Below are 27,331 nucleotides of genomic sequence, written 5' to 3'. Positions count from 1 at the left end.
AAGTCGATGGCGCTTCGTCTCGAAGATATCGGATCGACGATGGTTCATCGAGCAACCGACCAAACGAGCAAATCATTCGCAGTCGCGATGCGTTCCTCCGTAATCGTTACAGTGCACATGTTACTCGGCGTTAAAGCGCGTTGTAAAGAGAGAATGCGTGCGCTACATTTCCTTCTCTCCAAGTTTTTCTGCGTCTACGTCTAATGGGCTCGATGCCATTACCCCCGCACTACATCGCCGACGATTTAGATGCTCTGGAAACGATGTCGAACGCCCCGCGCTCATCGCTTCTTCCTCGAAACGCGGAATTAAACGAATGGTAACGGTTCAACGAGCCCGAAAACGAACGCGATTTTACCATGAACAATCTCGAACGAATTCCAGCGATCTCCTCCTTCCTCGCCTCCCGCTGTACTTCGCGTCTCCCTTGCTGACTGGTCGTCTCCCAGCGATTCTTTATGTCGTCCATTTTTGTGAAGCTGATCGGACGCTCGCGGGTCGCGCGTTTCGCCTTCACGATCTCGCTGTCCAGCTCTGTGAAACACGAATAATTTGAGAACTTACGCTTCCGTTTGCAATTAATCGCACGCTATTGTTCGACCTTACAACTGCGAGTTATACTTTGACGTTGTTATTCGAAGATTGCGATCGAATGTTGTAGTTCGTCGTTCGAACATTGCGATGGCACAATAAATGATAACTCGGTGTTATCATTGAAACTTGTACGTAATTCGTAGTTATAATTCGAAGTTGTAATTCGTCGTCGTGGTTGGAACTTGTCATTCGAGGGAGAAGATTATACGTAATGCTTTCAGGATTGTTGGACGTTGTTTGACTAATTCAGATTCGTTAAATTCGTTCAAGCGATTGGAAATTTCCAAATACTGCAGCAATTAATAATTCCGACGTTAATATCGTGGTAAATATTCCAATATCGTAGACACGAACAGAAATGTTTTTCGAATTCGATAAAGAGTTTAGAGAAGGTCGTATGAAGGAACAATACGACTAAGGAAGGAAAGATCGTATAAAGAAAATAATTTCATCGGCTAAGGAATTCCTCCACCGATCGAATTTAATTCGCTCGATCTTATGGAAAATCGCTTGTAGCACTTGACTTATAAAACGTTATTTCGTAGCTGTGAAACCGCTACTCGAAGCTTTTCCGATCACGCTATTTCCATCGAGTACAAGGAGAAAGCTCGCAAAAAGAGCTGCCTCTCTCGCGGAAATACAGCAGCCTTACATCGAGGCAAAGGGATCGCGGTGAGAGAGGGGAAAAAGCTGAGAGAAGAGCTCGAAACATCGGACTACGTAAAGTCTCGATTTCAATTAAACGTTTCTTCGTTTCCTCACCCTCCGTTTCCTCCGCTTCTTCTTCCTCCTCGCTCTCGCTCGACTCTTCGTAAGGGATTCCGTTCAGAGATTCGTCCGCTACTCCGATATCCATGCCCTTGGCTTGGAATCTGGACAAAAAGACGTACAAAGTAGTCACAAACATTCCGACGAATTTTAATTGCCTGGCGCACGAACAACGCCGACACACGTGCCTGTTCACCGTGTTCTTTTATGCACTGGCTTACGGTCACGAGAAAAGATCGCTGATCGATCAAACACGACTTGTCGCAATCACGGGCGCGTTAGCAAATTCGCCCTACTATTTTACGTTCGTAAAGTCTGTGCTTGCACATTCTCCAGCGATGCAGATATTTAGCAGATATTTAGTACGTTTGATATTTCATCGCGTTACTTAATCGCCAGTCTTTCGCGTTTGCGATACTTTCTTCGGTTAACGAGCTACGTCGTTTCTTTCTTCGATTCTAGGAATTCTCAGTCTATTGGAACATCGAGTCGTATTTACGATACGCGTTTCCAGTATCGGCTTTAATTTTTCAATTAGTTTCGATCGTTTAGCGAGGGACAAATTGCACGGAGAAATTCTTTCCGACGTCCGGCTTCTAAACGAGAATGAGAAAGGCCACGTTAAAGGATATTTAAAAAGCTACAATGCTGCACGTACTTTTATCATTTGAGCCATCGATCTTTCAAGCTACGGATAATATTTTTACGTACTTTATATCTAAATAGCTTCGTCTAACCAACTCGCTATCGAGACGAATCGTAAAGTAAAAAGTTGGAAACGCGAAATAAATGAAAAAGAAGAATTCGATTAAAAAGAAGGATGATAAGTTGAAAGATTATCAGCGTTCCGAGAAAAACGTCGAGTGGTTGGAGTCACAGAGTCCTCGTTGTGTCCAACTGGTGGAAACGAATGTGTGTCACGGCTGAGAACCATCTCCTCGACCCACGATGCCATCGTATATGGTCGTTGGAACAAGAGAGGAGAGAGTGAGGTCGGGAGAACGATACGACGAGCTGAATAACGTAGGTGACTCTACCGAAACGATGGATTACTCACTTGGCGAGCTTGCTTAAGATACTGGGAGACCTCTTGACAGCGATCTGCGACGGCGACCTTTCGATCTCGTTGGTCTCCGTGCCGGCCTTCTCGAACACTTGAAACCGGGACTTCACGTTCAGGCTCGACAACTCCTCGAGACCCAGGTCCGGTTTGTCTGAGGCTGTAACGGAGATTAAATAATATTTTTCTTTCGTCCGATATTCTCGTAAGACGGTAATCCCGCCACTATATTTCGCGTACATCGATGATACGCTGTTGTCGATGCGATGGTTATGATTTCTAATGGCCCGGTAGGCGACTCTGTTCTCTGAATGCGTTCGGGAGTCTAGTCAAGCTGTGATAAAATCGTTGAGTTCGCTCTAAAGAGGTTTTACCGAGCGAGTTAGTCGTTTGGCAACGGAGTGAATCGGTTCACGACGATCTCGCGTCCGCTGTGCTCGAGAAACAACTCTTATTCGTCGATCGTACGTGTCTCGTGACGCATTCGCAGCTAATAATTTGAATCTTAATAGTTTCAATGTCAAGGAATTCTCGTCGTGGAAAGGCAACGTTTCCGCTGTTAGGATAAAGACGCGATAAGACAGATACGAGAAATTCGTCATCCTCGATCGATAATCGAACGTATGCTAATCACGAATTCGCTTGATATTCGCATTTAAGTATTTTTTACGATCGTTTCACCGCGGACTCGAGATCGTCGTCATGCAACGATGATTTTGTCTCGCTACTCGACGTTACAGCATCCTCGCACTCCACAACGAAATGAGGAATTAATCAAACCAAAGAACCGATTAGGGTATGAAAGAAGAAAAACAAAATAAAAAATTATGATTATACAAATGCGTATGTCGTTGTTAACGATAAATCAGCGGTATTAAAATGGGTGCAATCTGCAAAACGGTTAGGCAAAAAGGTTAGAAAATCCACTCTTGGACGACTTTAGTCGTCGCTTGGTCGCACACTACCACCAGTCAGAACTATTACCTCTGACCACATCAGGCGGCAGCTCTTTCGGCTCGTTCTCCCGTATGATCAGCTCCGGCTTTCGAGGTCGCACTACGAAGTTCACAAGACATCTCTTTGTTGCATTAACGATCTCTCTGCATTTACGTGTAATTATATAGAGGGAGGAAACGACTGGAGGAACGGGAGAATAGAGGGGAAGGAGAGCAATTTTCAGTGACTACGTTAAAGAGGGGGACCCGAGCGTTGGGTGCCGCGCGCGATATACGAGAGTTTATTTCACCCATTCGTCCGTAACGTCGATCGTATTTCCTTCGACCAAAGGCAAACCCTCTATTTTTTTCTCATCGTTATTTGCTTTACGACGCGTGATCTATCGTTTCGTTATTCTCTGTGGAAAATTGGAAAAACAGATCTCGTTCGTTCCTGTTCTTTCAATCCTTTGACGGTACGATAACAAAGTAACCAAGAGTTTAGAACGAACCACTTGGAAATAAATAACTCGTCCTGTTGTTCCCGTGTGATTTTCCTACGATACGATATTTTTCTTTTTATTTGGAAGTAGTTTACAATCAATTCTCATTGGGAATTGTAAGTAAATTATTCCAGCGTGGTACTATGACGCGAATAATAAACGATTCTAGCTGAATCTAACGTTTAAATCCAGAGGGTAATGTCTTTTTAGCCTGCGGATCTGATCCGTCGTGTTACGTAATTGAGTCACTTTCATGGTTGTTAATTCTCACGTTATATCTCTCTGAATTTGGATATTTCTTCTTTAACTATAGGCATCTATATATATATAGCGCGATATTTGTATCGTATATTTACTTGCTGTTGAAGGGTTAACCTCGCGAATCTTTAAAATCTACAGCGACGACGCATCGTAAGGATCCGTCTGTTACGATTCTCTAAATACAACGTTCGTGTCACGAGTGCAGGGGAAAAAAGAGGTACGCACTTAAGAGGAAAGAGGAAAGAAATTGTCACGTAGTGGTGATTTCGAGCGAGGGGAGGCGGTGATATCAAAGCGACGAGAAAGATTCGCGGAGATTAGATCGGAGGCTATTTTAAGGCGAGTTCCGCCTACGACTAGCAGAGCTTGAGGTGAACGTGGCGTAAACGGTGTGGTGTGATCGACTTACCAGGCTCGTCGGACTCTTCAACCGGTTTCGGTTGGAAGAGTTCCTTGAAGTGTGGCTTACAGTAAAGCGTGCTCTCGTGGCTCTCGTAATTGTCCACGTTAAGCTGCTTGCTACACTGCACGCACCGGAAGCAATTCTTGTGCCAAACTAGACCCTCGGCCTTTGTCTGTTCCATTTGGAAGACGACCTTGCCGCAGCTACGGCAATTGGGATTCGTGTCGCCGTTTTGACCCACCTGCCGTCAAATTCCATTATTCCTTTACCGATCCTCCGCTTTTTCCTCGCTCTTTTATTTTTCATCCGTATCATCATCTCGTTCCCTTTAACCGGCCAGTTTTCCTTGTCCCAATTATTCCGATCGGAGCCGAGCAAACTGGCAGATCGCGGGAACGAGTTGACAACTCGAACGCGATACCACAGTCTTTAAAGAGGATATTTACATCTTTATGCTCTGCGTTGTATCATTTCTGAGAAGCGTATCGTGCCGTTACGCGTTATTAAAGCGACAATTTTCCAATAATTCGAGTAAACCAACAGAGAGACTAACCAAAGTACTTGCTCGGACGTGTCGTAAACCGAACCACGGATATTCGCGGTAAGAAACTTTTGTACTTTTCGATACGAGATCGATAGATTTTCTTCTCTTCTGGCAAGTACGATCTAAATATTACCGCTTCGATTATCTACACTTTGGTTAAGCCGACGATAAAGATCTTGCTTTGAGACGAAGATGAAAGAAAGATGTAGCCAGCGTGTACTCGTATATTAATAGCACCGGATGCCGTAACTTCCTGTGACAAACTAATATTTCGAAGAAGACAGTGGTAGCTTTTTATAATTAAAAAGTTAATCCTTCAGCCGGGATTTTCTTTTCGACCGATCAGCTCCTTTGTGTTTGCTCGGCTATGAGAGAGGAAAAGTGGGCGAGCTGAAACGATCGATTCCACGCCAACAGCTCGAAACAGGAAGGCTATTTACGCGCTCTTCGCGGCTGAAGGGTTAAGTACGTCAATGTTAAAGTATCCAGAGGAAGAGAGAAAGAGAGAGAGAGAGAGAGAGTGTGTGCGGGAGCTTACGGCGTTCAGCTGCTGTTGCACTTTGCCCGCGTCGATCGAACGCACATGCAGCACCGTCTTCTTGCTGAGGGCGTCGAATTTATTGAAGCTCGACTTCTGTAAACACAAACAGTGCACGCGTCAAACGAGAAGTGCTCGAAAGCCTTCAGCCCTGGTCTTGTCGTCGAGGGAGAACACCTCGTGAATGTGTGCGCGCTTCGATCTAGTCCGAAGCTTGTTCAGCGTGAGCATGAAAGCGTGTCTCGCTGATCGGAGAAAAGTATAAGCGGAGTTTCCTTTATTTCGTTTGTTTTATGCCAATAGTTTTAGTTTTCTGCGAATTTAAAGGATATGCGAATTTTCAAAGATAAACCGTGCCCACGGTGAACGTTCTTATTACGTGGTAAAACTAGGACGCTTCGTGCGAGTGTTGGGTGCGCTCCAAAAAGCTTCCCAAACGGTACAGAACGAGAGGACTAAAGGTAGTTTCACACGGAGACAGGCTACGACACTCAAAGTAAAATACGAGAGTCTGCTGTTCGTCGTTACAGCTACCGTCAAAAATATTCGAACAATAAAAAAATTGAACTACGACAGCATCGAGCCGTGTCTTTTTTCGCAACGTTATTTGTCACGTTTATTTATACAGCATACAGCGTGACATAGATTAAACGAAATCGCATTCCGTTGTTCCACGCCTTCAGAGCTAATACACGTGCCATCTGTATCATACGCGAATCACGATCCACGTATCTCCGTGTGAAAGTAGCTTAAGGAATCGTCCAATCGTTCGCAGACCGAGCAGATTGAAACGAAAGTCGCGGAAACATCTAATTTTTACAACGTCTACTACATATCAACGCTACGTCGAATAACAAACCGAAATGATAAACCGAACGAAATAAAACTTTCGTTTCAATCGAATCGCGAGATAGACTCGAGCAATCTGTAAGGGGCACTACGATCTTGTTCAACGAAATGATGAAAAGTAGAAGCAAGACCTGTTTGTCAAACATTTGGCGGAGAAATAATAATAGATGGATGCCGAGAAGTGAAGCTGCGTTGGAAGAACGGCGTGGCAGGCGAGAAGCGTTGGAGAATAAGAAGAAAAGTGAGGATAGATAAAACCTTGGTGCGAATCGACCGTATTTGTGGTTACGTGTTTCGGGGGTCTTACCTCGAGCTTCGGTCGATCCGTGTCCTTACCCTCGCTCGTTAAGTTTGCCAAACTACAGTAGGAAGCCCTCTGTCCCGAGGTCGGTTTCGTAAGTTTTCGATTAAGGTTTCATGCATTCCGGGGCCGGGGAAGGCACCGAACAAAAAGAAAGAAACAGCACGGGCTGCGGGTTAGTGTCGTGTGGTAAATATTCGAAGCGCTACCTTCGTTCTAGAGTTGGAGAGATTCAGCGGTTGGCGGTCTCTGCAATTCCCCTTCTCCCCTTTCTTTTTTTGCTTGCCAGACGCAAGGCGAATTACTTGAGCTAATATTCTACAGCTGTTTACCTTCCACCACGCTTCCTATTGTTATCTCTTTGAATTCTTTACTTTTCCAGATATTTTCTGTTGTTCTTTCTGCTTCTTTCTTTGCTTTTCGTCACGTCTCCTTCTTTTATCTTTTACATTGTATTTGCTTTCGAAGATTTTATTCTTGAAGCGTGGTAGGAAGCAGGCGAGTATACGCACATCGATACAAAAGTAGCGTAGACGTAGATTTTCGCGTTTGAAAAACGTTGTTGGAAGAGACGCGAGTATTCTATAACGCGTAGAGATAGCTGCGATTTACGTTTACACCGCGCACTCTTATGCGTTCACGCGAAAGCGCAGAAATGCACGCGCCGCAGGTGATATTCCCGGATCGCGTGTAACGTTCGAGTATAATACCTTTTGCAGCGTTTATCGCGTAAAACGATTCTCCAACTGTGTTTCGTATTTTTAACTTCTAACTGTGTTTCGTGAAAATGTGAACGCGCGCGAAACGACCGCGATCTACCAAGCTCCATCGAAGCTGCTAGATTTTAAACTTGTATCGGATCTTCTTTTCTTTTCGGATCCGACGGATCGACTTTTCTTTTAGCTTTACCGTTGCATCGTTCGGTACATAGAAGATCCATAGAATATTCTGCTACTGGAGAAAAAGCGTTGACCGAAGGAATTAGACTGAGCCAGCTCGCAGACGAAATCTTAGCGTACCACAGGCCTGTGTTAACTAAATTTCCAGTCGAGAAAGAGAATCGTTAACTGATAAACAAACCACAGCGCCGGGTACGCGCTAACGTGACCGAATTGGCAGAGAAGCGCCTTAAAAGGTTGTCGGTCGCCAATTGGTCGATACAAAATCGTCGCCAACCGCTGCATCGCCAAAGAGAAAGAAAAGAGGACGAAGGAGAGAGAAGAAGAAAAGAAACGAGAGGGGCGAACCACGGAGACAGCTGGAATTGTTTCCCGGGCTTGAGCTTCGCTCGAGTAGCCTTTCTTTTTGGCACCGACCCGGCCCGATGCTTTCTCCGACACGACGCGAATACGTCCTTCTCGTCCGTTCTCCAGCCGGATCTATGCAAATTGAAATTTCAAGTTTCTCCGCCAATTTCGTCGACACGCACTGTTACGTAGTCGATAATCGTAAATTATTGAAAATAAGAGAAAAGAAAAGACGATAGAAATCTATGAAAGAATTAAAAAACGTTATTGCTTCTTGGTGCTCGTTAAAAAGAAAGAAAAAGAAAAAAGAAAGAGCGATAGAACGAGTCGGAACTGAGACGATTTCACTGAGTATGTGCAGCGGAGGCTACGATGCCAAGGAATTATGTCACTCGTCTCGAAATCCGTAACCGGATAACCGATAAACGACGGATACACGCGGCGAAAAACTCGTAAGACCTCGATTCTCGGCCATTGCTGGCTGCGCAAAGTGGGGCAAATGAGTAGTAGGTTATTATCAAAGCCGGCCCTCCCTTAAATGGAGAGACAGCATTCGCGGCGTTACGGCGACCGACTGCACGGCAAAACGCTTCGGTATCTTCGACGACGGCGCGGCGTACTCGAGCGAATCGCTCACGTGCACTCGGGAAATTCTTCGATCCATCCTTTGCACGCGTTGCTTATTTTTGGCACAGCACGAGTATACGATGATTCTATAACATTATAATTACGAAATCGTAAAAGAGAAAATTAAACGTCGAACTGTAGCGACGTTATTCTCTGTACCCGTCGTACAGCGGCGCATGAAAATATTTGAACGTTTATCGCGGAGGATTTTCATAGATCGAGAATTTCAACGATCGAAGATAATCTGTAGGTGTACGCGGTATCGGGTCGTTCTTTTTAATTTTTCTCCTTTGTGTTCTTTTTGTTTGACGAGAATAGCAAAGATGAGACATTCCAGCAGTCCCCGATGTCGTCCAACAGGTTCACGAAAGGTACTTACGAGGGCCTTGACCGACACCCCGGTGAAGACTAGCGCGTCTTTGGTGAACTTCGAGTAACCCTTCTCGCATACTCGCAGATCACCCAGCGACCTTGCTTTCTACGATCGTTGGGAGCGTCAATGGGAAGTCAGATTAGCAGCGAGTTGCGGATAGTTTCGCGGAGTGGCGAGCTTCGTGAATTTGTTTATCTCGGAAAACCTTCTCGTCCGTGCATCTCCCAATTTTTATAAATTCAACCCCGAAACTTTATCACGCGGCAAAGTTTTGCTTCGATACTGTCATCTTGCAACGATACCATCGCAACGTTGTTCGCGGTGTTAACCAAACGATAACCTTGCCATTTTTCTAACAAAACGTGTTATCGTATCTGTTCGACGTTATTGCATTCCGAAAGAGATACAAACGTACCGAGACGAAACATCATGCGCGATAACGATATGTTACGAAAGTTTTTCAGGATTAAAGAGACAGAGAGGTTTTAACGAACGTCACGAAGCTCGCACTCGTTATGCGATTAGTATGCTGTTACGATAATCAGGATAAATTATTTGTTTGTCGTTCGGTTAATCCTATTGCCACACATCGCGAAGCGAAATAACGGAAGTTCGAAGTAGCTCATGCAGTAATGACTGTTAATAGGGCTGTCATTCCTCTGTCGTACCACGAAACATCGAATGCCGAGCAACATGCTCGCGAACAACTCCAATTACGCTCGAGAGCGAATTGAATCGATTCAACGTTTCTACTTTTCCATCGACGCGGCCAGCCAAAATAAAAAAAAAGAACTCAAAAATAAGGGCTTATGCTACGTAGCGATTTTTCAGGGAAGACAAAAAGAAAAAAAAAAAAAAAACACGAAGAACTTTGTCGATCTATCGTTGCGAAATTGACCATGGGTTCTCGTTACATGCTCGTTAACCCTCGACTACGAAGGTTCTTCTCTCGGATACCGAATCATCTTTTCAAATTAGCCACACTATCTCGGTCAGGCTCGCCTTCCGTCGTTCCGTTAGGAAGTTAGAAGGTTAACAAAGCGAAGGAAACACCTGACAAGTGGCAACGGGTTATTTTCCATACGTGCCGCGAATATTTTTAGGCAATTAGAGTCCATGTGTCGAGGGTTAAAGCTGCTCTCTTCCAAGTGTATTACTTAAGGCAGTAGTTCACACAGAATACGCGAGATAATACGCGAAGCGAGTCGAAAATTTATTTGAAATTTACGTCTGTGGTATCTAACAGATTCTACGATTTTCTACGTAGATGCCACCGTGTTAATTCTGTGAATGAAATTTGCGTAGGAATATCCGCGATCTGATTATAACTTCCACTCGCCAGGGGTGAACTACCCTCTTAAAATGGTCGCTTACGGATTAATTATTATTAACGTCTGAGCTAGAAATAACGAAAATCGAGACGCGAAAATGGGTGGCAAGATGATAAAATATACAAACCTCTTCGGTGTCCATGGCGTGATTGGTTTTCCCGTACGCAGTCTGATCGCCGTCGCTCATGTTCGAGATGTCGCCAAAGCTACGACACTGTTAGTGACAAAATGACAACTGACAAAGTGTAATTCGACAGCCATTAAAGCGGTTTTCTTTTGTCGTTTCAGCCGCGCGAACAAGCGTTCGTTATATAAAAAGACGGTCGTTAAAAGAGTGACAACGAGTAAATCTGATAAATGACGCTAATTGTCAATCACGCGACATAAAATAGTCGATTAGAAGATACGTACGAAAAATTAGAAAGACTAAAAGTAAGTGGTTTAATTATGGGTTTTTTTTTTCATACTTACCAACTGTTTGATCGACACGCCAGTCGCGATCTTTTCCTTCGTACATCGATCTTGCTCGTTTCGAGTCGCCTCCGATACATAATTCTGTGTCTGCATGCACAAAATACAATGCACAGGGTACAAAGCTAATCACATGCGACTGGATATACGGTGATTCATAGTCTACTTGGGCTATTTCGATCGGACTTCTACTATCGTCGTTGCAGAGAAACCTCGATATATCACGATACTCGTGGGTGATTACATCGTTACATTCGCTATACATGCAGCATAATTTACGAGTAACAATTTAACAAAGGAATTGATTAGCAATTTCTCTACCTCTGCTGTTTCTATACCAGAGAACGCCCGAAGCGTTCTCTTTGTACTTTTCGATAGGATCGATAAATCAATGGTACTATTATGCGAATAAATACTTATCGACAAATTTATACAAGATTAATCTTCCTTGTTCCTCGACTATGTATCGGCAATAAATTAAGCTACGAATTTTCATATTTCAACTTTCTTAATTTGATCGACGTTTACGGTCTCCGTTCCTACGACCGGTTCTAATCTGACGTTCTTCGTCGCTATACGTCGATCTCGATCTCGAACAAATCGTAAAAGTATCTCGTCGAGTTTACGGTTTTTCCACTTGGGACCGCGTTTCCTCGCTCGGACGATCACCGAACGAAGGAGAAAAAAAGACGCGAAGAAAGAGTGGACGCACGCGAGACGAATTCCTCTTTGGCCGGTCGCGTGAACGGGACACGCGAGCCACGTGGCGAATTTACGTCGATCGTGGCTCGTGTAGCGGCCAACCACGGGCTGAATCGAATCCGATCACGGACGATTTACCGGATCGCGACCGACTGTGCGACGAGGAAAAATTGCAGCCACTTTACGCGCTCGCGTGGAAAGTGTCGGAGACTTCACCGTCTTGAGTCCCTGGCCGACGAAACTTACCAGAGATTTCACGTTCACGTTCGATAGATCGTCCTCGTCGGAGAAATCAAGGGTTTCCGGGTTCGTCTGCCGGGGACCGGGGTGCATGCTCGGCTCTTGCAAGTTAGAATTCTAACAAACAGACAAACACGCGCACACTGTACATGCAACACGGTTATACATTATCGTATCGTAGACAGAAACGATACAACGTGTTCCTTAGATCGTCCGAAAAGTTTCTTTCGTTTCGTAAGACGATAAAACGATTTCTGTGTTGTATAATTTTATGGAATTAGGTATGATCCATTTCGTTGTATTTCTATTATCATGTTCGTGCCTAATTCAATAAACTGACATAAAACAAAAAAACATCGCGCGTCTATTATTTTCTTATAAAACGAAAGAAACTTTTTGGACAATCTAATACTAGCGCGACAAGTAGTTGAGATATTTGTAGGTAGATCAATTTTCCAAAGCGTACCACTTTTCACGATTAAGAATTAATTTTTACTAATGCGAGTATTGTTACTAAATCAAAATATTGCATATACGCGTACGAATAATAACTACGATATAAAAGTAACAAGATACAACGTGTATACGATGCGATATAAATTATTAGTCGGTTAAACCTCCCATTTAAAACTACGTTATATCGTTTCCATCTGCTGTGCGTAGACGGTTAGAAGGATCAAGCTTGGTATTTCTGTAAAGGAATACTTTGACTTTTCGAGTCTTTGCGCTTCGAAAATCCCCTTTCGGCATTCCATAGTTGGACAAGTTCTCGCGAGCGTCGAGAACTATCGGACTTTATCAGAAGGCAAAGAAGAGGCGGAACTTTAAATATCGATCTCCGGAAATGTTCAACTTCCGAGGAGCTTTCCTCTTAGAAGGAACTTTTACCGAAACTTCTTTGCAGACGGTCCATGTTCTTCGTCCGTGGACAACGAGCGAGTTGTTTTTCGACTTGGAGGAGAACTTTTCCGTGGACGAATCGAATTACTCGGAAACTCGCGACAAAAGGATACCGAAAAGGCTGCTCTTACGAGAAAATTCTTAGCGAATGCTCGAAAAAGAAATTCGTCTCTTAAGAATGTCGTTGCTTGGAAAGATAGACCGATGCGAGCGGAAAATGTAAATGGAAAACGTAAATAGAAAATGTAAATGGAGAAGTAGAGGTACCGTTCTCGGCGCCGATTAAAGTGAAAAGCCTGGAAACTATTGCTCGGAATCGGAAGCATGCAAATAAGGATTAAACAGGCACTTCCGGTTTCTGCCAAGACCATCGTCTATCGACGTGGATGCTTCTTCGACGTCGCTAATTAACACGACATAACGGTTCATGCACATCGTGTGTTTCTACCGGGTTTCTTCGTCAGTCGCGGGTTCCTCGGTCTCGATTCGATCGTCTCGACATCCGGCTGGCACCTTTTCTCGTCCGCAGGAAGAAAGAACATGCTCGCGAGCGCGCGACTTTTCTCGTTTGCGATTCGTCGACACAAGGTGTTAACAAGAAAAAAAAAAAAAAAAAAAAAAAAAAAGAAAAAAGTGGACGAGACGAATGAAAGAAACGAAATTCAATGGCCGAAATTCTATCGTTACTTGGTTCCTCGGTACGTGAGAAATATAAAGTACGAGCGAGATACAAAGCCGACTCGCCTATTCACGACAATTGCTAGTTTATCGGATCGTCGGAAAAGTTCGCGCAGAGTTCGCGTTATAAATTTCTATCGAACGTTCACTCTTTTTTAACACTTTGTAGATGGCTGTACGGCGTTGTAGAAAATTTAAGGAACACGCTACGGTGCGTTCACTCACCACAGAGATGTTCTCCTTTTCAAGCTCGTTCTTCTTGCTCTTTTTGGTCTTCTTTGTGCGAGGAGTGAGATTCGGAGAAGCATCGTTACCGGCGACGCCCTCGATCTTCTTCTTCTTCGTCTTGGTACCAACCTTCGTGCCCGGCGAGGTCACCACGCTCGTGCTCGTTGTTATCGTTTCCTCTCGGCTTTCGCTCTGTGTTAACAGGCAGAAACAGATTTTTATTGCTTTATCGGTAGGGTTACCGACGGTCATTTCTATTGGCTGCGTCCACGATAGTACGCGTATCGAAATTCGCATCGAAATATCTACGTCTGTATCCGTATTGGAATAGAACGATCGTGTTAACTATAATAACTTCTTCTGCCTCTATCCACGCATCGTCTTGGTTTTCTCTTAATACGCGTCCTCTGGCGGATAAAAACTTCGCGTAATCTGTAATCTCGGCTAAATTAGAGGATGTCGCTCCAACAGTTCCCCTAATGATATCCTGCGTGTTCCTTCGTGCGTCTTCTATCGACGCGCATCCGCAGGGAGAAACTCGAAAGTTACGAAATATCGAAAGTAGTATCGTTAATAACGATGTTCCGACGATACTGATATATACTCGCGCGGTAATTCGATCCTGTTATTCTTTCGAAAGTTTACAAATAAACGAATTTCTGATCAACAGTCGTAAACCGAGCAGCGATCGAGGAGCTTCTTTTTTTTTCTCTAAAAAATCGAGTAAATTGCATCGGATTTTAATCGGTAGTCTGATGGCCTACTAATTTGCATAGCGGAAAAGCAACGCCGAGGATAATTTCGAGGCTCGAAAAATAGCTAATCTTGGAAAGTGGATCGATCGTAAGTGTAACAGCACGCACATTCGTGGAAACCGCTTTCCTTCGATCTCAGATAGTTTATGGAGATCGAGGATCGCGACGACGCTCCTGCCGATATCTCTGGAATCTTGAATATTATTACGAATATCATTAACGAGGATATATGGAGATATATGGTGGTGGATTTTTTCCCGTAAAATTCTTAATGTATTCTCTTAATACGTATACGACGCGCAGCAATGTGCGTTGCATGGCGATCAATGAGCAAACTGGACGAGGAAGGGCGAATCCTCGAGTTAACTAGATATTAACGATCGGCCAGATACGAATCGCGCAACAGAGCGATTTTACCGTGTAACAAGCGAATCGTGAAACAGGTGCACGAACCCTAGGAAGCGCTAGAACTGACAAATCTTCTCCGCGAGAAACATTCTGTAGAAACTCGTTGGAACGTAAAATTTATTTCGTACGCGATTTGACGATAGTTTGGTTAGAAAGAGATGTTAAAATTAACGTGGTGGGCGTATTGGAATCGAAAGAAAGAATCGTCGGGTTGTCGTATTTTATCAGAAGCGGATCGCATTTGCGTCTTGAAGTTTACGTTTACGCTTGGCGTTATTACGTGGCAAATATTCTTCTCTCGGGACGTAGGCTTATCGAATAACGTAATTGAAATAGAGCGAACCCGATGGAAAGATTCTGTAAACTGTGGCTGCCATAGTTTCGAAGATAAGCAAACGACACGTTTACTGGCGTTTTAAATACAACGCTGATCTTCTCACGGCAATTTGTGTTCGCGGTCGTTGTGTCTAATGAATTTCCGGTTCTCGCGCCCGTAGCTCGCCACTGTCCTCTCGGTAAATCGATAAGAAAATCGTCCGAGTCCAAGCATGCAATTTACGAAGGCTACGTTTTATGGTGATTTTAAGGAACTCTGCTTTAATTGACACGACTGGCGGTACAGCAATTAAATCTCTGATAAATATTCATAGACGGAGCCGAGCGGATCAGATCAGAACGCTATCTTAAACAAGATGTTAGTAAACATCGCACACTTTCCACACGATTAACATCTGATGCGTAAGATTCGTCCGATGTTCTCTTCTTCTGCTTTTTAAATCCATTATAAATCTTTTTCAAACAGATATTCGAATTCCGAATTGCTAATTAAAGGAAAGATACATAGGAGTATAATTTAACAACTTTTCAAACATCATGATTAATCGATTCATGCCGCCTGAAACGTTCCCACGGTTCCTTTTCATTGATCCTTCGATTACAAAGACACAAAATCACTTCAATTTTTATGAAAGATACGATTCTACGTTTAACGGTCTCTCGTACGTAGTTCTTTCTCCGTCGAACTGTCAGAACCGATTTAAATATGGCAATTTATCCACGAAGCGTTGCGTTTTACTTTCAAAAACGATATCCAAACAGATGGAAATTAATATTCGATACGAGGCCAAGATAACAAATAAACGCTGTTACGTATGCGAGATTAGTTAGAATTAAAATTAACTCCACTCAACGTACAAATTTCTCGCGATCATTTCTCCAACTGTCCGTTCCGATTCGATAAAATCTCTGTGAAATCTTCATCTTCTGTCTCGTCGAACATCGCATAAATAATTCTTAAAGAGGCAGTAGCATCTCGATTTGTAAATTAAAAACGATCCAGGCTTGCGAAGAACTGGCCATATACAAATTCCTCGCGATAATACGCAAACCGCTCCTTCGAATCTCAATCTCGATCAATGCAGCGTTTAATCGCGCACGATTGTTAATTACGCGAACAGCGAAAGTAGCAAGGCGAACCTCGACGATTCCTTTTGCTCCGGTTGCCCCCGGTGAGCTTAATGAAGAGATCCCGACGTGAAATTAGTTACGACGATCGCGGCGCGTTCTCCGCTGCCCCGGTGATAACTTTATCGCGATCCTCTTACTAGACGACGCTGATCGACGCGATGCTTCGTTGCGAGCGTCGCTCCGACCCGACACACGTAATTACACGGTCACGTAACTCTCGCAAACCCGATTCAGCCGACGATTACGCGGCGTTCACGCCGAACGCAACCAGCAAAGATCTTTGGAAAATCGCGCGCCAACGTTTCCCGGACTCTGACTATATCTCTTAATTAGCACCGCGACGACTGGTGACGATGCGGCAACGTCACGCGAGTGTTAATGACTCATATATATACATATAGAAATATAAATAGAAAAATTACGCAAAACGATTCCTCGTCGGATCTGTCTCTACGTTTAATTTTGAATTTTTAATAATTTTTATCAAGCAGAGAAATATTTTGCGACGACGATGACATTGGACGTGCGAACGATCGAGTTACGTACGACGATGATTTAAAAAGTGAAATGTATAATGTTGTATTCGCGACGATACGCTTAAATCTTTCTGCAGCTACAGGTTAATATCTTCCTCGTTTTCTCGAGGATCGAACGGCGAGAATAAAAATGGAAAAAAGGCGAGCCTCGCGTGATCGGCAAATTCGATGAATAATAAGATGGTCACGGTGAGCGGGAACAGCGACGAACTTTCGTAAACCTCGAGACTTTCTAATTCGGAGACTTCCGATTCACTTTCACAATTTTTGGCTGAAATCTCTCGATCTTCGTTGCCTTCCGATCGTCCCAGCACGCGATCGTTCGACCGACACACCGGCTATTTTCTCGTTAAGAGCAGCGAAGATGCGAGGTAATTTTCAGAAGGAAAGGAACGTTCGCACGTACCGTGGAAAATCGTTGCTTCCTTCGCGCGAGTTTCTTTCACGCTGATCCTAATCTGCCTCACTTTCTCGCGACCACCGAGCAATTCAAATTCGTTCGATTTAGAAAGTAAACGATAAACGTTCGTTAAACGAGCTTCGAAGATCACCACAAACACCAGTAATAACAATTTCGATAATTCTCGTCGAAAACTTTGGAAAATTTCGAAGAAATCGAACGATTCTTCCTGGACGAAGATCGGCTAGTCGCCGAGGACGACGACGCGCGTCTACCTTGGTAACGAGGTCGACGAAAGCTGACGGAAGAACCACAAGGAACAGACGAGAGGGAAGGAGAGAGTGCAAGGGAATGCAAAGAGAAGGGGAACGCGTTCGTGGAGCGCCCTGGGGCCGGGGCTCCCTTAGCGCTAGAGCTCGGGCAGACAGACATCGCGATACCGATCAGAAAAATTCTATGCAAACGGGAAACGTTCAGGAAGAGCGTGGTCGCGCCTGATAAAACAGTAACCGCGGGATAAATCACTCGAGGATGCAATTAAACCAACGATACATCTCCCCTTTCGGTAACAAAAGTCCGGCTAAGTATTGGCAGATTGGATTTGTGCGACGATCAAACGTATTTTTTGTTACAACAAAATTCAAACGGATAAGAGAGACAGAAAAGGAATACGTAATTGTAGGACGAGGAAATTGCAGGACTTTGAGTTGCGCTTAAATCGAGATTGACTTTACAAGAAGACGAACGTTGAAGATCGAAAAAGTTGAAAAAGACGAAGAGACAAGAAAGTAGATACGATTAGATGTTCTATTATACAGCTGTATGTAACTATCTGAACGATTTTCGCGCGTATTGGTCCGTGAATCGCGAGTTGTATAGATCGAATTTACGCGATAAGCAAAGATAGTACAAAGAACAAAACCCCGAACAGACAAGAGAGACGCTTGAAAGATGTTAAAGAGATGGAAATAGACGAAGAGGTAGAAAGGTATAGCCAGTGATTTTCGTTGGATGACCTCGTAGCGAGTTGACCCAAGTCCTACCTGACCGAAGATCATCCTCGTGGAGATTCGCAGCGAGGATCGAGACGTTTGAGCGACCGCTAGATCCACGACTCTAAAGCTGTCTGGCAACGTTTGGAAGAACCTGACCAGGTTCAGAAAACTCGGTGCTCTCCAAAGCGTGGACAGCGAGGAGGAAACCGTGGGGATACGTTGGATTTCCGCGATTGGCCGTTTCCACCGGACACGGGGAGACGGTTGGCCGCGTATGGGTGGCCAGGTGAAACACGAGGGGAGCAGACGGTGTTCAGAATAGCAGAACGAAAGGTAGCAAACCGATCCAACAGTAAACAGAGTCTCAGGATTGGCCGGTGGTTCTTCGTCCAAGATCGACCTCGATCTACTCTTCGTCGTGCTTTCGATGTAACGCGTTCGTTTGGTTTTTTCAACGTCACTCGGCTACGTTTCACGCGTATCTACGCGTGTTTCTGTGTGTGTGTGGGGGAGTCGTTTCGTGACACGTGATCGAGGAAACCGGTATTCGAATAGCGATAACTGGAAACTTTGGTCGCTTGACATATAGGAAGTATATCGTGATCTTGATCGAGTGTGGAAATTATGGAAGTTGCGCGTATGGAAAAGACCGACCTTGGTAGCTCGGTGTCCGAGAGTTGCGACCTTGAAAGTTCAACGTACGAGACTCGCGATGTTTGAATTTCGACGTAGCAATTTTTAAGCGAAGGTATTCGTTTAAATTTCATTCGGACGCTCGCAACGACGAATTATCGAAAGTTTAAAGTTGAAAATTCCAAAAGGTTACGCAGAGAATTCACCGTCGAAAATAACGTCGAAACGCTCGTTGTCCTAATTTGAGTGCTCCGAGTTTGAAAGTTCAACGACGTTAATAAAAACTGAGATTTCTAAATTTCAGCTTTAAAACTATTCAACCGTCGAACATTTTCATCTAAATTCGATTTCACAGTCTATTACGAGCTTCGAAATTTCGTGGCCACTGTCAAGGAATTTTCACGCAAAAAATGGGAAGAAGCTCTGCTTTCTGAAACTCGGTCGAAACTTTTAACTGGAATTTGTCTGAATTCGATTAAAAAGTTCGTCATGGCCCCGATCTCGGTCGTGCTCGTTCCTAGCGGAATAGGTTATACGGCATGGGCGGTAGTCGTTGAACCGGCTGTCCGATAACTCGGTTTCGTAGCGTCGTCTTGATAAACGAGCGGATTGCTTCCGGTACGCGTTCATCTGTTCACGTGAAGCCCGTGAATTATCGTTGTCGCTTCTATTCGTGTCGTCGAGGTACGTTCAACTCGTTGTTTCTCGTTCCACCAACACGCAACGTTATTTCCGGAGCCCTGCACTTGCTAATTAATTTCGGACATACAACGAGTTTGGTCGAAACACGGCTGTACGCTTTCTTCTTCGGTGCAGTCGATGCTCTTTCGAAAGTAAAAGCCCCGATAACTTTTATCTCGCTGTTCGTAAAAGTGAATCGTAAAAGCGAAATTTATGTTTGCAAGCAAGAAATATCCTGATATTTCGGATCTAGCGAAAGCACTATAGGTTTGTTCACGGTTTTCGTCCGAGGATCTAAAAATCAAATCCGAAAAGTCGATTCCGAACCGGTCAAACGCTAGATGCGAATAAAATTACGCGACTTGGAGAGAATAATGTTACGACTTGAAATGGGACTGTTTTTGAAAATAGTAAGCGATACCCACGAAGATAGCGAGCTGTTGACGAGCGGATAGCAAGATGGAATCGTCGTAATTATTCGGTGAAATTATTCTATTTAACTAGGATTACGCGTTACCAAATTCGTTGCACGATTGTTCGTCTTCATCAGGTAGGCCACGAGTTTCGATACTTGTCAGGAACGTGATTTATGCGGCGTATGAAACGCGATTTAATTGCCGGCTTGTCGAGTTTCGGTTCGCGTTACCAGGTAGTCGTAATTCCGTTCATAGCCGTGAACTACATTCGTTCATACTCTCACTGGACCTCGTCGTGGAATAAAGGAGCGCGGGCTCGCGTGTCGTATTCTTCGCCGGTGTCAATGAAGAGAAATAACGGAGAATGAAAGTGGTTACGCATCGTTGCTCGGTGTCAACGAGCCAATTAGGCCTTTGTTATTTAATTAAACGCGCCAACGTTTACGCTACAACGCCTTGCCGCTTCGACGTTTCCTTTTCATCTCTGTATTTGTTTTTTCTTTAGCTTTCAGAAAAAAAGTAACACAAAAAAGAAAAGAATAAAGAAGTCAAAAGCGCGAAGAGTTTTATGGTGAATCGAACGGAACGTCGGCTTACCTGGTTAACGAGATTAATTATCACCGCCACGAAATATGCGTGGGAGCAGAAGCAACGGTGTAATTAGTGCCGCGGTGTACCGGCAGGAAAAGCGGAATGGCTCGTTTGCAAGAATTACTCAACACTCGGCAGGAACGCGAATAACACTGCCTCTTTGCAACGCGACGAGCTGGTACCATCGGTTCGCTACGAAATAGCTTTGCCGGAAACAACGTAGCCGGCCAATTACTCTCAAGCTGTGTCTACCGTATTTTCTACCTTAAATTCCACCTAATAAAATCTTCTCTATCAACATTCCGCGTCATTTATCCGACGAAAAAAGGCTAAATACCGATTACTCTCAAGCTGCGTGCTGACCTTTTACTCGAAATTTAATTCAACTTTTACTTCAGCTAAAATTCTTCGCGTAAACGTGTCGGCCGCGTTATTTGGTCAGTGAAACACGACACACATCACTCAACGTCAAATAACAACAACGGAATCATTCCTTCTAACGTATTATATAATATAATATAGAAGGTACCATTTAGTTGACGATAGAATCGCATAGATTTTTCAATATGAACCGGAAGAGTGTGTGCTATAAAGGTAAGTTACACCGAGCTACGCTGGAATTATATGAAGCGAATCTCTGCGATCTCATCGTCGATTAAACAACATCCTTCGTACGAACGAGTATCAAGCGTTTTGTCAGAAAAGTTAGAAGGGTTGATAGAACTCTCAACGTTTCAAACTGTCAAGCGCGTCCTACCTTGATGTAGCTCGCTCTTACGTCTTAACAAAGGTCCGTGCGGTTGATTAGTCGCAAACGAAGCAACACTTACGTCACCCACGTTAGAAACGTCGCTGGTCTCGTCGTCGGGGGTTGCAAGAGGTGCGCGAGCCGGTGACTCGAGCTCGTGGTTTCGAAGTTGTTCCTCGTTGACTGGTTCCGCGTCGTTGTCGATCTCGAGGCACTGCGTCTCGGAGACTATCTTCACGCTGCTCTCGGATATCACCACTTCTGTTTTCTCGATGAAAGTGGGCTCCGATACGGACAGTTCGCTGGACGATTCCGTTATCGCGTTTTGCTCGTCCATGTTATCGTTTGCTTCCTCTTTCGTTTCTTCCTCCTTAATTCGCCCCTCATCCTCCTCCTCCTCCTCCTGGTCCTCCTCTTCCTCCAGCAAATTCCCAATCGAAGGATCGATCTTTTCGGTCGACAGGGTCTCGCGAGCCTGAATATCTTCTGAAAGATATTGGTCGCAATTTTCTTCGCTTAGCACTCGACGTTCCGTGTCCAGGAACTCCTGAGTACTAGCTGCATCTGCCGAGCTTTCCGAGTGGCTCAACGTTACGTCGTCGAAGCTTCTGAACTGCATCGTCGGCGTGCCTCGGGCCTCTTCTTCCGATTCCTCGATCGGCTTCCCTGGAACGGATAGTTCCTCGACATCTTCGGGAATTTTCTCCTCCATCGAGGAGGAAGATTTATCGTTCGCCGATACCTTCGACTCCTCGTCCACCGAGAACTCTTTCACCTCCTCCCTTTCCCTGTCACGCTCACTGTCTACAAGCTCGAAAGTATCAGCTAGTTTCTTACTCTCCGGTACGGTTTCTTTGGCGAATTCTTCGGTGGTACGAGGCCCTACGTCCTCCTGACACAAGGACTGATCGAAATTATCAGAAAACTGACCAGTTTGTCGATCCTCCGTATCGACCATCTGCTCTGACCACGTGTCAATCGCGTCTCTCTTTCGCGAACGGTTCTCTTCCATCGTTACAGCGTCTTTCACGATATCTGTTTCCGTAGATTCGAAGATCATGCCCTGAACCTCTTGCTCTTGTTGGTACTTGTCCGCGTAACTCGCAGACACGGTTGTGGTTACCTGGTCTTGCTCGTGTTCGTAAGACGACTCGAACGATTCCTGGTTCGTAGTCGTCACTTCCGATAGCCTCTCGGTGACCTCCGTGGGTCGAAGGACGGGATAATTTGGACGCGGGTCTTCGTCGTCCTCGTTCTGCGGGAATTTGCCATCGTTGGACGTGTCACGCGCCAGCTGATCGATCTCACGAGTCGTTGTTTCTTCGACCAATATCGCGCTACCAACTTCCGACTGCTCCTGCTCCTCCTCCTCCTCGTCCCGAAAACCTGTGATCGGTTCTGGCTTCACCTTCTCCTCGTACGAAGAATTCGAGATTTTCGTCTCCGGTGACATGTGACCATTTTGATAACTGTACGACTTGTCGACCAACGCGGAATGTTCCGTTTCCGCCACGATGAATTTCGCGTTTACATCGAGGACGTCCTCCTCCTGATGTATATCCAAGACGATCCTCTTGACCGCTTCTGGCTCGTTCATCGTTTCTTGTTGCTCGTCAGACTCGATACCGGCCTCCTCTTCGGTGCTGGAGCAAATTCTCAAGGCTAGCTCGCTCTCGATTAATTCCTGAAGACTCTTGTCGTCGGTGTCCAACTCGTTACGCGTGTTGTTAGTCAGGATTAGGTCGTCCTCGTCGTCGTTGTTGTCACACAACGAGATTAGTTGCTTGTTACTCGCGGTTAAGTTATCCAACTGGATCAAACCGTTGTTAGATTGAACACTACACACCTCGCTCTTTTTGCTACTTACGACGTTGATCGACTTCTTGGTCGCCACCTCCGCCATCGTGGTGCGCCTGGATCGTCGGAAAGTCGCACCCTGGACACCTGCGATCACAAAATTGTATTATCGTTATTGTTACGCCGCGCATGTTTACGCAAATTTCTAATTCCACAGACTTGGCTACGAATTTGAAGATAAACAAAGATACGCGTCTTTTCTGTCCTTTATGAAATATCAATACGCACGCAGTGTTTCATGGCGACTAGAGAAGTTATCAGGCGCACCGTTACGTTTCTCATAACACTTAATTAATTAATTAATTAATTAGCTGCGCGTATATTAAATTTCGCATCCGTATACTGCGAGGATCGCGCGTAGAATCGATGGAAGATAAAGATGCGTAGAAATATTTTCCATAGCTACCGTACGCGGAGGAAATAGAGAACGAAATAAAGGGAGATCGCGAAGGAAATCGCGAGTGACCTGTGAACGCTGAATATGCCGGTCGAAGCAGCCGGCAGCGGTAGTTTTATGGTTATGCGAAGGCAAAGCTTGCTTTAGTAGCCCCATAAAGTGAACGGCCGAAGAAACGCGTTCGTTGTTCGTCGACTTCACGACGGGACAACGAGTTCGACCTCGGTCAGGAAATTAACGACGAGAATTCGAGAGAAACTCCGCGCCCTCGCATCGTGACTCGCCATTGATTTACGCGACGTAAATAACAGATTAACGTTCTGTTTGGTAATTCGCGCGCTCTTTCCCGTCGAATTATCTCCTGTCTGTACAACTGGATAACCGATCGACGTTGCGCAGTTTCGTGCCTCCTTTGCGAGCCATTCGGAAGAAGGTCACTGGGTATTTCTGGACCGACGATTTTCCTGGTCTTATTCCAGGGACGACTAGGAAGAGAGATTCGTTTAATTCCACGACAGAGTTAGATTACACGACGATCGTGTTTTCATTTTGGACGCGAAAGCAGACGCGCCGTGCATATCGCTAAAAATCGCCAAGTACGTACGATGCCGCGGAGAAGTAACAAGAGAAATTTCCCTTCTCGAAACAGTTACTCGAAATATCGTAATTACGAAAGACCGAATTGATTTGTACAGTTTTTCTCAAAGGCTGTGTTTTTGTTTATCGTTCGTGTAATCGTTCCCAAGTAATCTCTTCCGGCACTGTGTATGATTTCTTGCGCGTTGGATCGTCCTTTAAAAGCCAGCAAAGGTTATTAATATATCCGTACATTTGGATGTGTTCCCCTCGGTATAAACATTCGCGATCTGACGATTACGAAAATATGCGGGGGCAAACCGGAGATGGTAGGTCGTAGCAGAGAAGAGAAGGCACGCTCTATTCTTAGATTGCTCCGAATTCGGTGAACAACGAGATCCGCTGTCCTTCTGGGAGAGACGCCGCGTAATTCGCGCCACTCCGTACGACCGCAGGGATGCTAACCAGAGAGACCACTCCCTCCCTTTGGCTCTAATTTCCGTGATGTCCTCTCGGTGCGCGTGCATCGAAATTAACGGAAGATGCGGCCGTATGGAACTCAGGAAGCGGTTGCAGCGCTGCCGCGTTGTTGGCTGCCAACTTGAATCCTCCTATTATTAGCTATTCCGTGCGTTCGCGTATTTATGCCATAGCGACCGAACGTATTTCGAAAATGAAATCTGAAACTGCTCAAGGATACCACGCTGGCTGCTTCCTGGAATCCTCTTGTTTCGCAAATTGAAAGATTTTTCCGAGCCATCGCGAAACAACAAATATCGTACTGGTCGCGCCAGTTTGCTACAGGTTTCGGTTTGCTGCGTTTCGAGCTTCTATTTTCGCAAAAATTGATCCTAAAAGTAAATGACGCGCTAAGAATCAGATCGCTGAAAGAAAACAATCTTTTACAACTCAAAATATAATAGGACTGTTTCGGTTCTTCGTTAAGTATCGCTAAACCATACGTACAAGCACTGTACAGCGAGCTAGTTCCTAGGATGATAGGTTACGTTCTCGAACTTCAAATTTATCTTGAGGCAACGTTAGATACGTATTGGTACACGTCAAAGTTATTAACACTCTGACGACTTTGTATCTACTAGGCCATACTCGCAAGAACTTTAGACGCTTCAAAGAATCACGTTCCACGAACATATCCTTGAACAGTATGCAAACAGATGACAAAGTGGCAACAGATTGTTCACCGGTGAGAACGCACCTTTAAAGGCTCTGAAAGATTCTGTTTGCGTCACGTCTTCTTGTTGCACACGTTTCTAAATTCGTCACGTGCAGTTTATTCCGGGAGCATTTCGTGCAAAAATTTATGGCCACCGAAACGAGCGTTAATCGATGTTCTTTGGCTCGTTAAAGTTGCCGTGGGTCAGGCTTGTGTTTGGAATTAGAAAGAATAAGACGCGCGTGCAGATACGGTAAATTATATCAACTACGAATTAGTCGAGTGCGATGATCGGACTGGGCATGATCAAACAGCTTCTAAACGTCTTTTTAATAGTCACAATTATTATTCCGGTCGGTGGCTGCGTCGCGTGGATGTTTTTAGCGAATCACGCGGCGAAACGACGCGGAACTCTATGTATATTGATTTAAAGTGGTCGTTAAGGAATTCCTAACTGTCTCGTCCGCGTCGATATATCGTAACGTTGCGCGTATCGTAGCACGATTTTATCGATGCCGCACACGGCTCTGTATTTATAAGCAAATGTTTCAGTGCGATCCGCTCGTGCGAACGCGAACTCTTACTCGCTAAATTCGTAAATTGCGGACAGAATTAAGTGGACTCTTGTTACGCGAGCGACTTATTCGTACGTGCGAACCTGCTTCTTCTTCGTCAAATCCGTACAAATTCGCGCAATCTGTACATCATATACACGATATATGATGAAAGGTGTATCGAAATCGTACTCGAGAGACTGGCAATGATTGGATGGAGTTGATTTATGTTCACCGATTAACGGATTAATTTTATCCTTTATCCCTACCGAGAAAACAATCCAAGCAAACTACCGTCAAAAATTGCTTGACAAATTCCAGCATATCGTGGCCCGAACAGAGCACGATTTATAAACAGAGAAAGAGAACGGTCGGGCTGACTCTAACATAAACTAAGTCGCGCCGCAGTAAAATTAGAAAGTGGTTCGAAGCGCGCATGCGCCCGTGCTTCGGCGTCCCTGTAGCGCGCATGCGCGTTCGCCAGTTTTTCCATGCTCCACGGCACAACGTGATATTTAAAAGCGCGCAGAACGTTTTCAAGTCCGTGGTCGTCGTGCTTCTCAAATCTTTCGCGCGCTGTCTCTTTAATTCGATCTTTCTCCCTCTCCTCCTCCTCCTCCACCTCCACCTCCTCCTCTTCCTCCTCCACCACCTCTTTTTCCTCTTCGTTTTCGTTTTCTCCTTCTAGGTTCGCTCGTATTCTCTTTCTTCCCTACCCTTTCTATCCGTTCGTCGATCTTTTTCTCCCGCTTTCTCGATCTCTTTCGCTCGATCCAGTCTCTTCTTTTCTCTCTCGTCCCTCTCGTTGGCCGGCGTTTCTCCGAGGTCGTTCTTCGGGTTCACGACCGGGACTATAGGAGATCCCTTCTCTCTTTCTCCCGGATCGTGGCTAACTCTCTCGTTTCAACCTATCCTCTATTTTTAGAATGACACACTACCGCGATTCAACGACGCTCGCACGCCACGAGACTCGCCGCCGCAGCCGGGAAATCCTCTGCCCAAAAGCGGTCGCGAACGAAAGCGACAGCGCCACTTTTCGTTTCGATTCACGCGACGTTCCCGTGCCGTTCCACCTTCGTCGATTCCTTTTCAACCACGTCCGCCGTGCACCATGATAAACCAGACTCGTTCGCGATGAAATCGTCGCGTCTATCTACGTTTCATAAATTCTACGTCATCCAACTTCTGATCTACGAATTTCCATTAATCAAAATACACTTTAAATACTACTAAGCAACGAATAATACCAAAAGCGAATAATTTTACGATCGTTAGTCCGTAGCAAACCGAAGGAGAAATGAACGAACAAACGAATATTCTAAAACTCTCTGTGTATTTTGATACTATTCGTTTTGCCTCGTACATACTCGACTCGCTTGACGCGAGTAAATTATTTTCTCTTTGTGTGAGAAGCGATTTACGAAAGGTTTCCCAGAGAATAAAATCCGAAGAAAATTGATGACAACGTTCGCGCAGCAAGGGCTGTTCTCCTTCGTTCCTTAGTCACGATTTCTTGAATTCAGAAAGGGAAGAGGGAAGAGCGTCTCGTAATTAAACCACGACTTTACGACGATGATTCGCGAGACGGGA

The 27,331-nt window shown here is 44.9% G+C and overlaps 2 protein-coding genes across 16 annotated transcripts in view; one reads left to right on the top strand and one right to left on the bottom strand.

Annotated features, from left to right (window-relative positions):
- The window catches only part of LOC132912217 (peroxiredoxin 2-like), a 361,669-nt gene that overhangs the window by 22,270 nt on the left and 312,068 nt on the right, over window positions 1-27,331 (top strand). The gene's annotated exons all lie outside the window — the stretch shown is intronic.
- LOC132912196 (uncharacterized) overlaps window positions 1-27,331 on the bottom strand; it is a 73,062-nt gene that overhangs the window by 13,374 nt on the left and 32,357 nt on the right. For 4 of the 15 annotated variants that reach the window (XM_060969391.1, XM_060969399.1, XM_060969401.1 and 1 more), the window contains exons 2-14: window positions 21,266-23,127; window positions 13,551-13,745; window positions 11,754-11,864; window positions 10,806-10,895; window positions 10,462-10,548; window positions 9,010-9,108; window positions 6,763-6,831; window positions 5,607-5,702; window positions 4,531-4,765; window positions 3,407-3,478; window positions 2,420-2,582; window positions 1,357-1,466; window positions 359-534 (exon numbers count right to left, since the gene is read on the bottom strand). In XM_060969391.1, coding sequence (XP_060825374.1) covers window positions 359-534; window positions 1,357-1,466; window positions 2,420-2,582; window positions 3,407-3,478; window positions 4,531-4,765; window positions 5,607-5,702; window positions 6,763-6,831; window positions 9,010-9,108; window positions 10,462-10,548; window positions 10,806-10,895; window positions 11,754-11,864; window positions 13,551-13,745; window positions 21,266-23,086 — 3,324 coding nt within the window. In that variant the 5' untranslated portion in view covers window positions 23,087-23,127. The remainder of the gene's footprint in view (window positions 1-358; window positions 535-1,356; window positions 1,467-2,419; window positions 2,583-3,406; window positions 3,479-4,530; window positions 4,766-5,606; window positions 5,703-6,762; window positions 6,832-9,009; window positions 9,109-10,461; window positions 10,549-10,805; window positions 10,896-11,753; window positions 11,865-13,550; window positions 13,746-21,265; window positions 23,128-27,331) is intronic. The other 11 variants (XM_060969393.1, XM_060969395.1, XM_060969394.1 and 8 more) reach the window with 11 other exon arrangements.

The sequence above is a fragment of the Bombus pascuorum genome, chromosome 11 (assembly GCF_905332965.1).
Source record: "Bombus pascuorum chromosome 11, iyBomPasc1.1, whole genome shotgun sequence".
In the NCBI taxonomy this organism is placed as follows: domain Eukaryota; kingdom Metazoa; phylum Arthropoda; class Insecta; order Hymenoptera; family Apidae; genus Bombus; species Bombus pascuorum.
The sequence above is the reverse complement of the archived record's forward strand: the minus strand, read 5'-3'. Positions and strand labels throughout refer to the sequence as shown.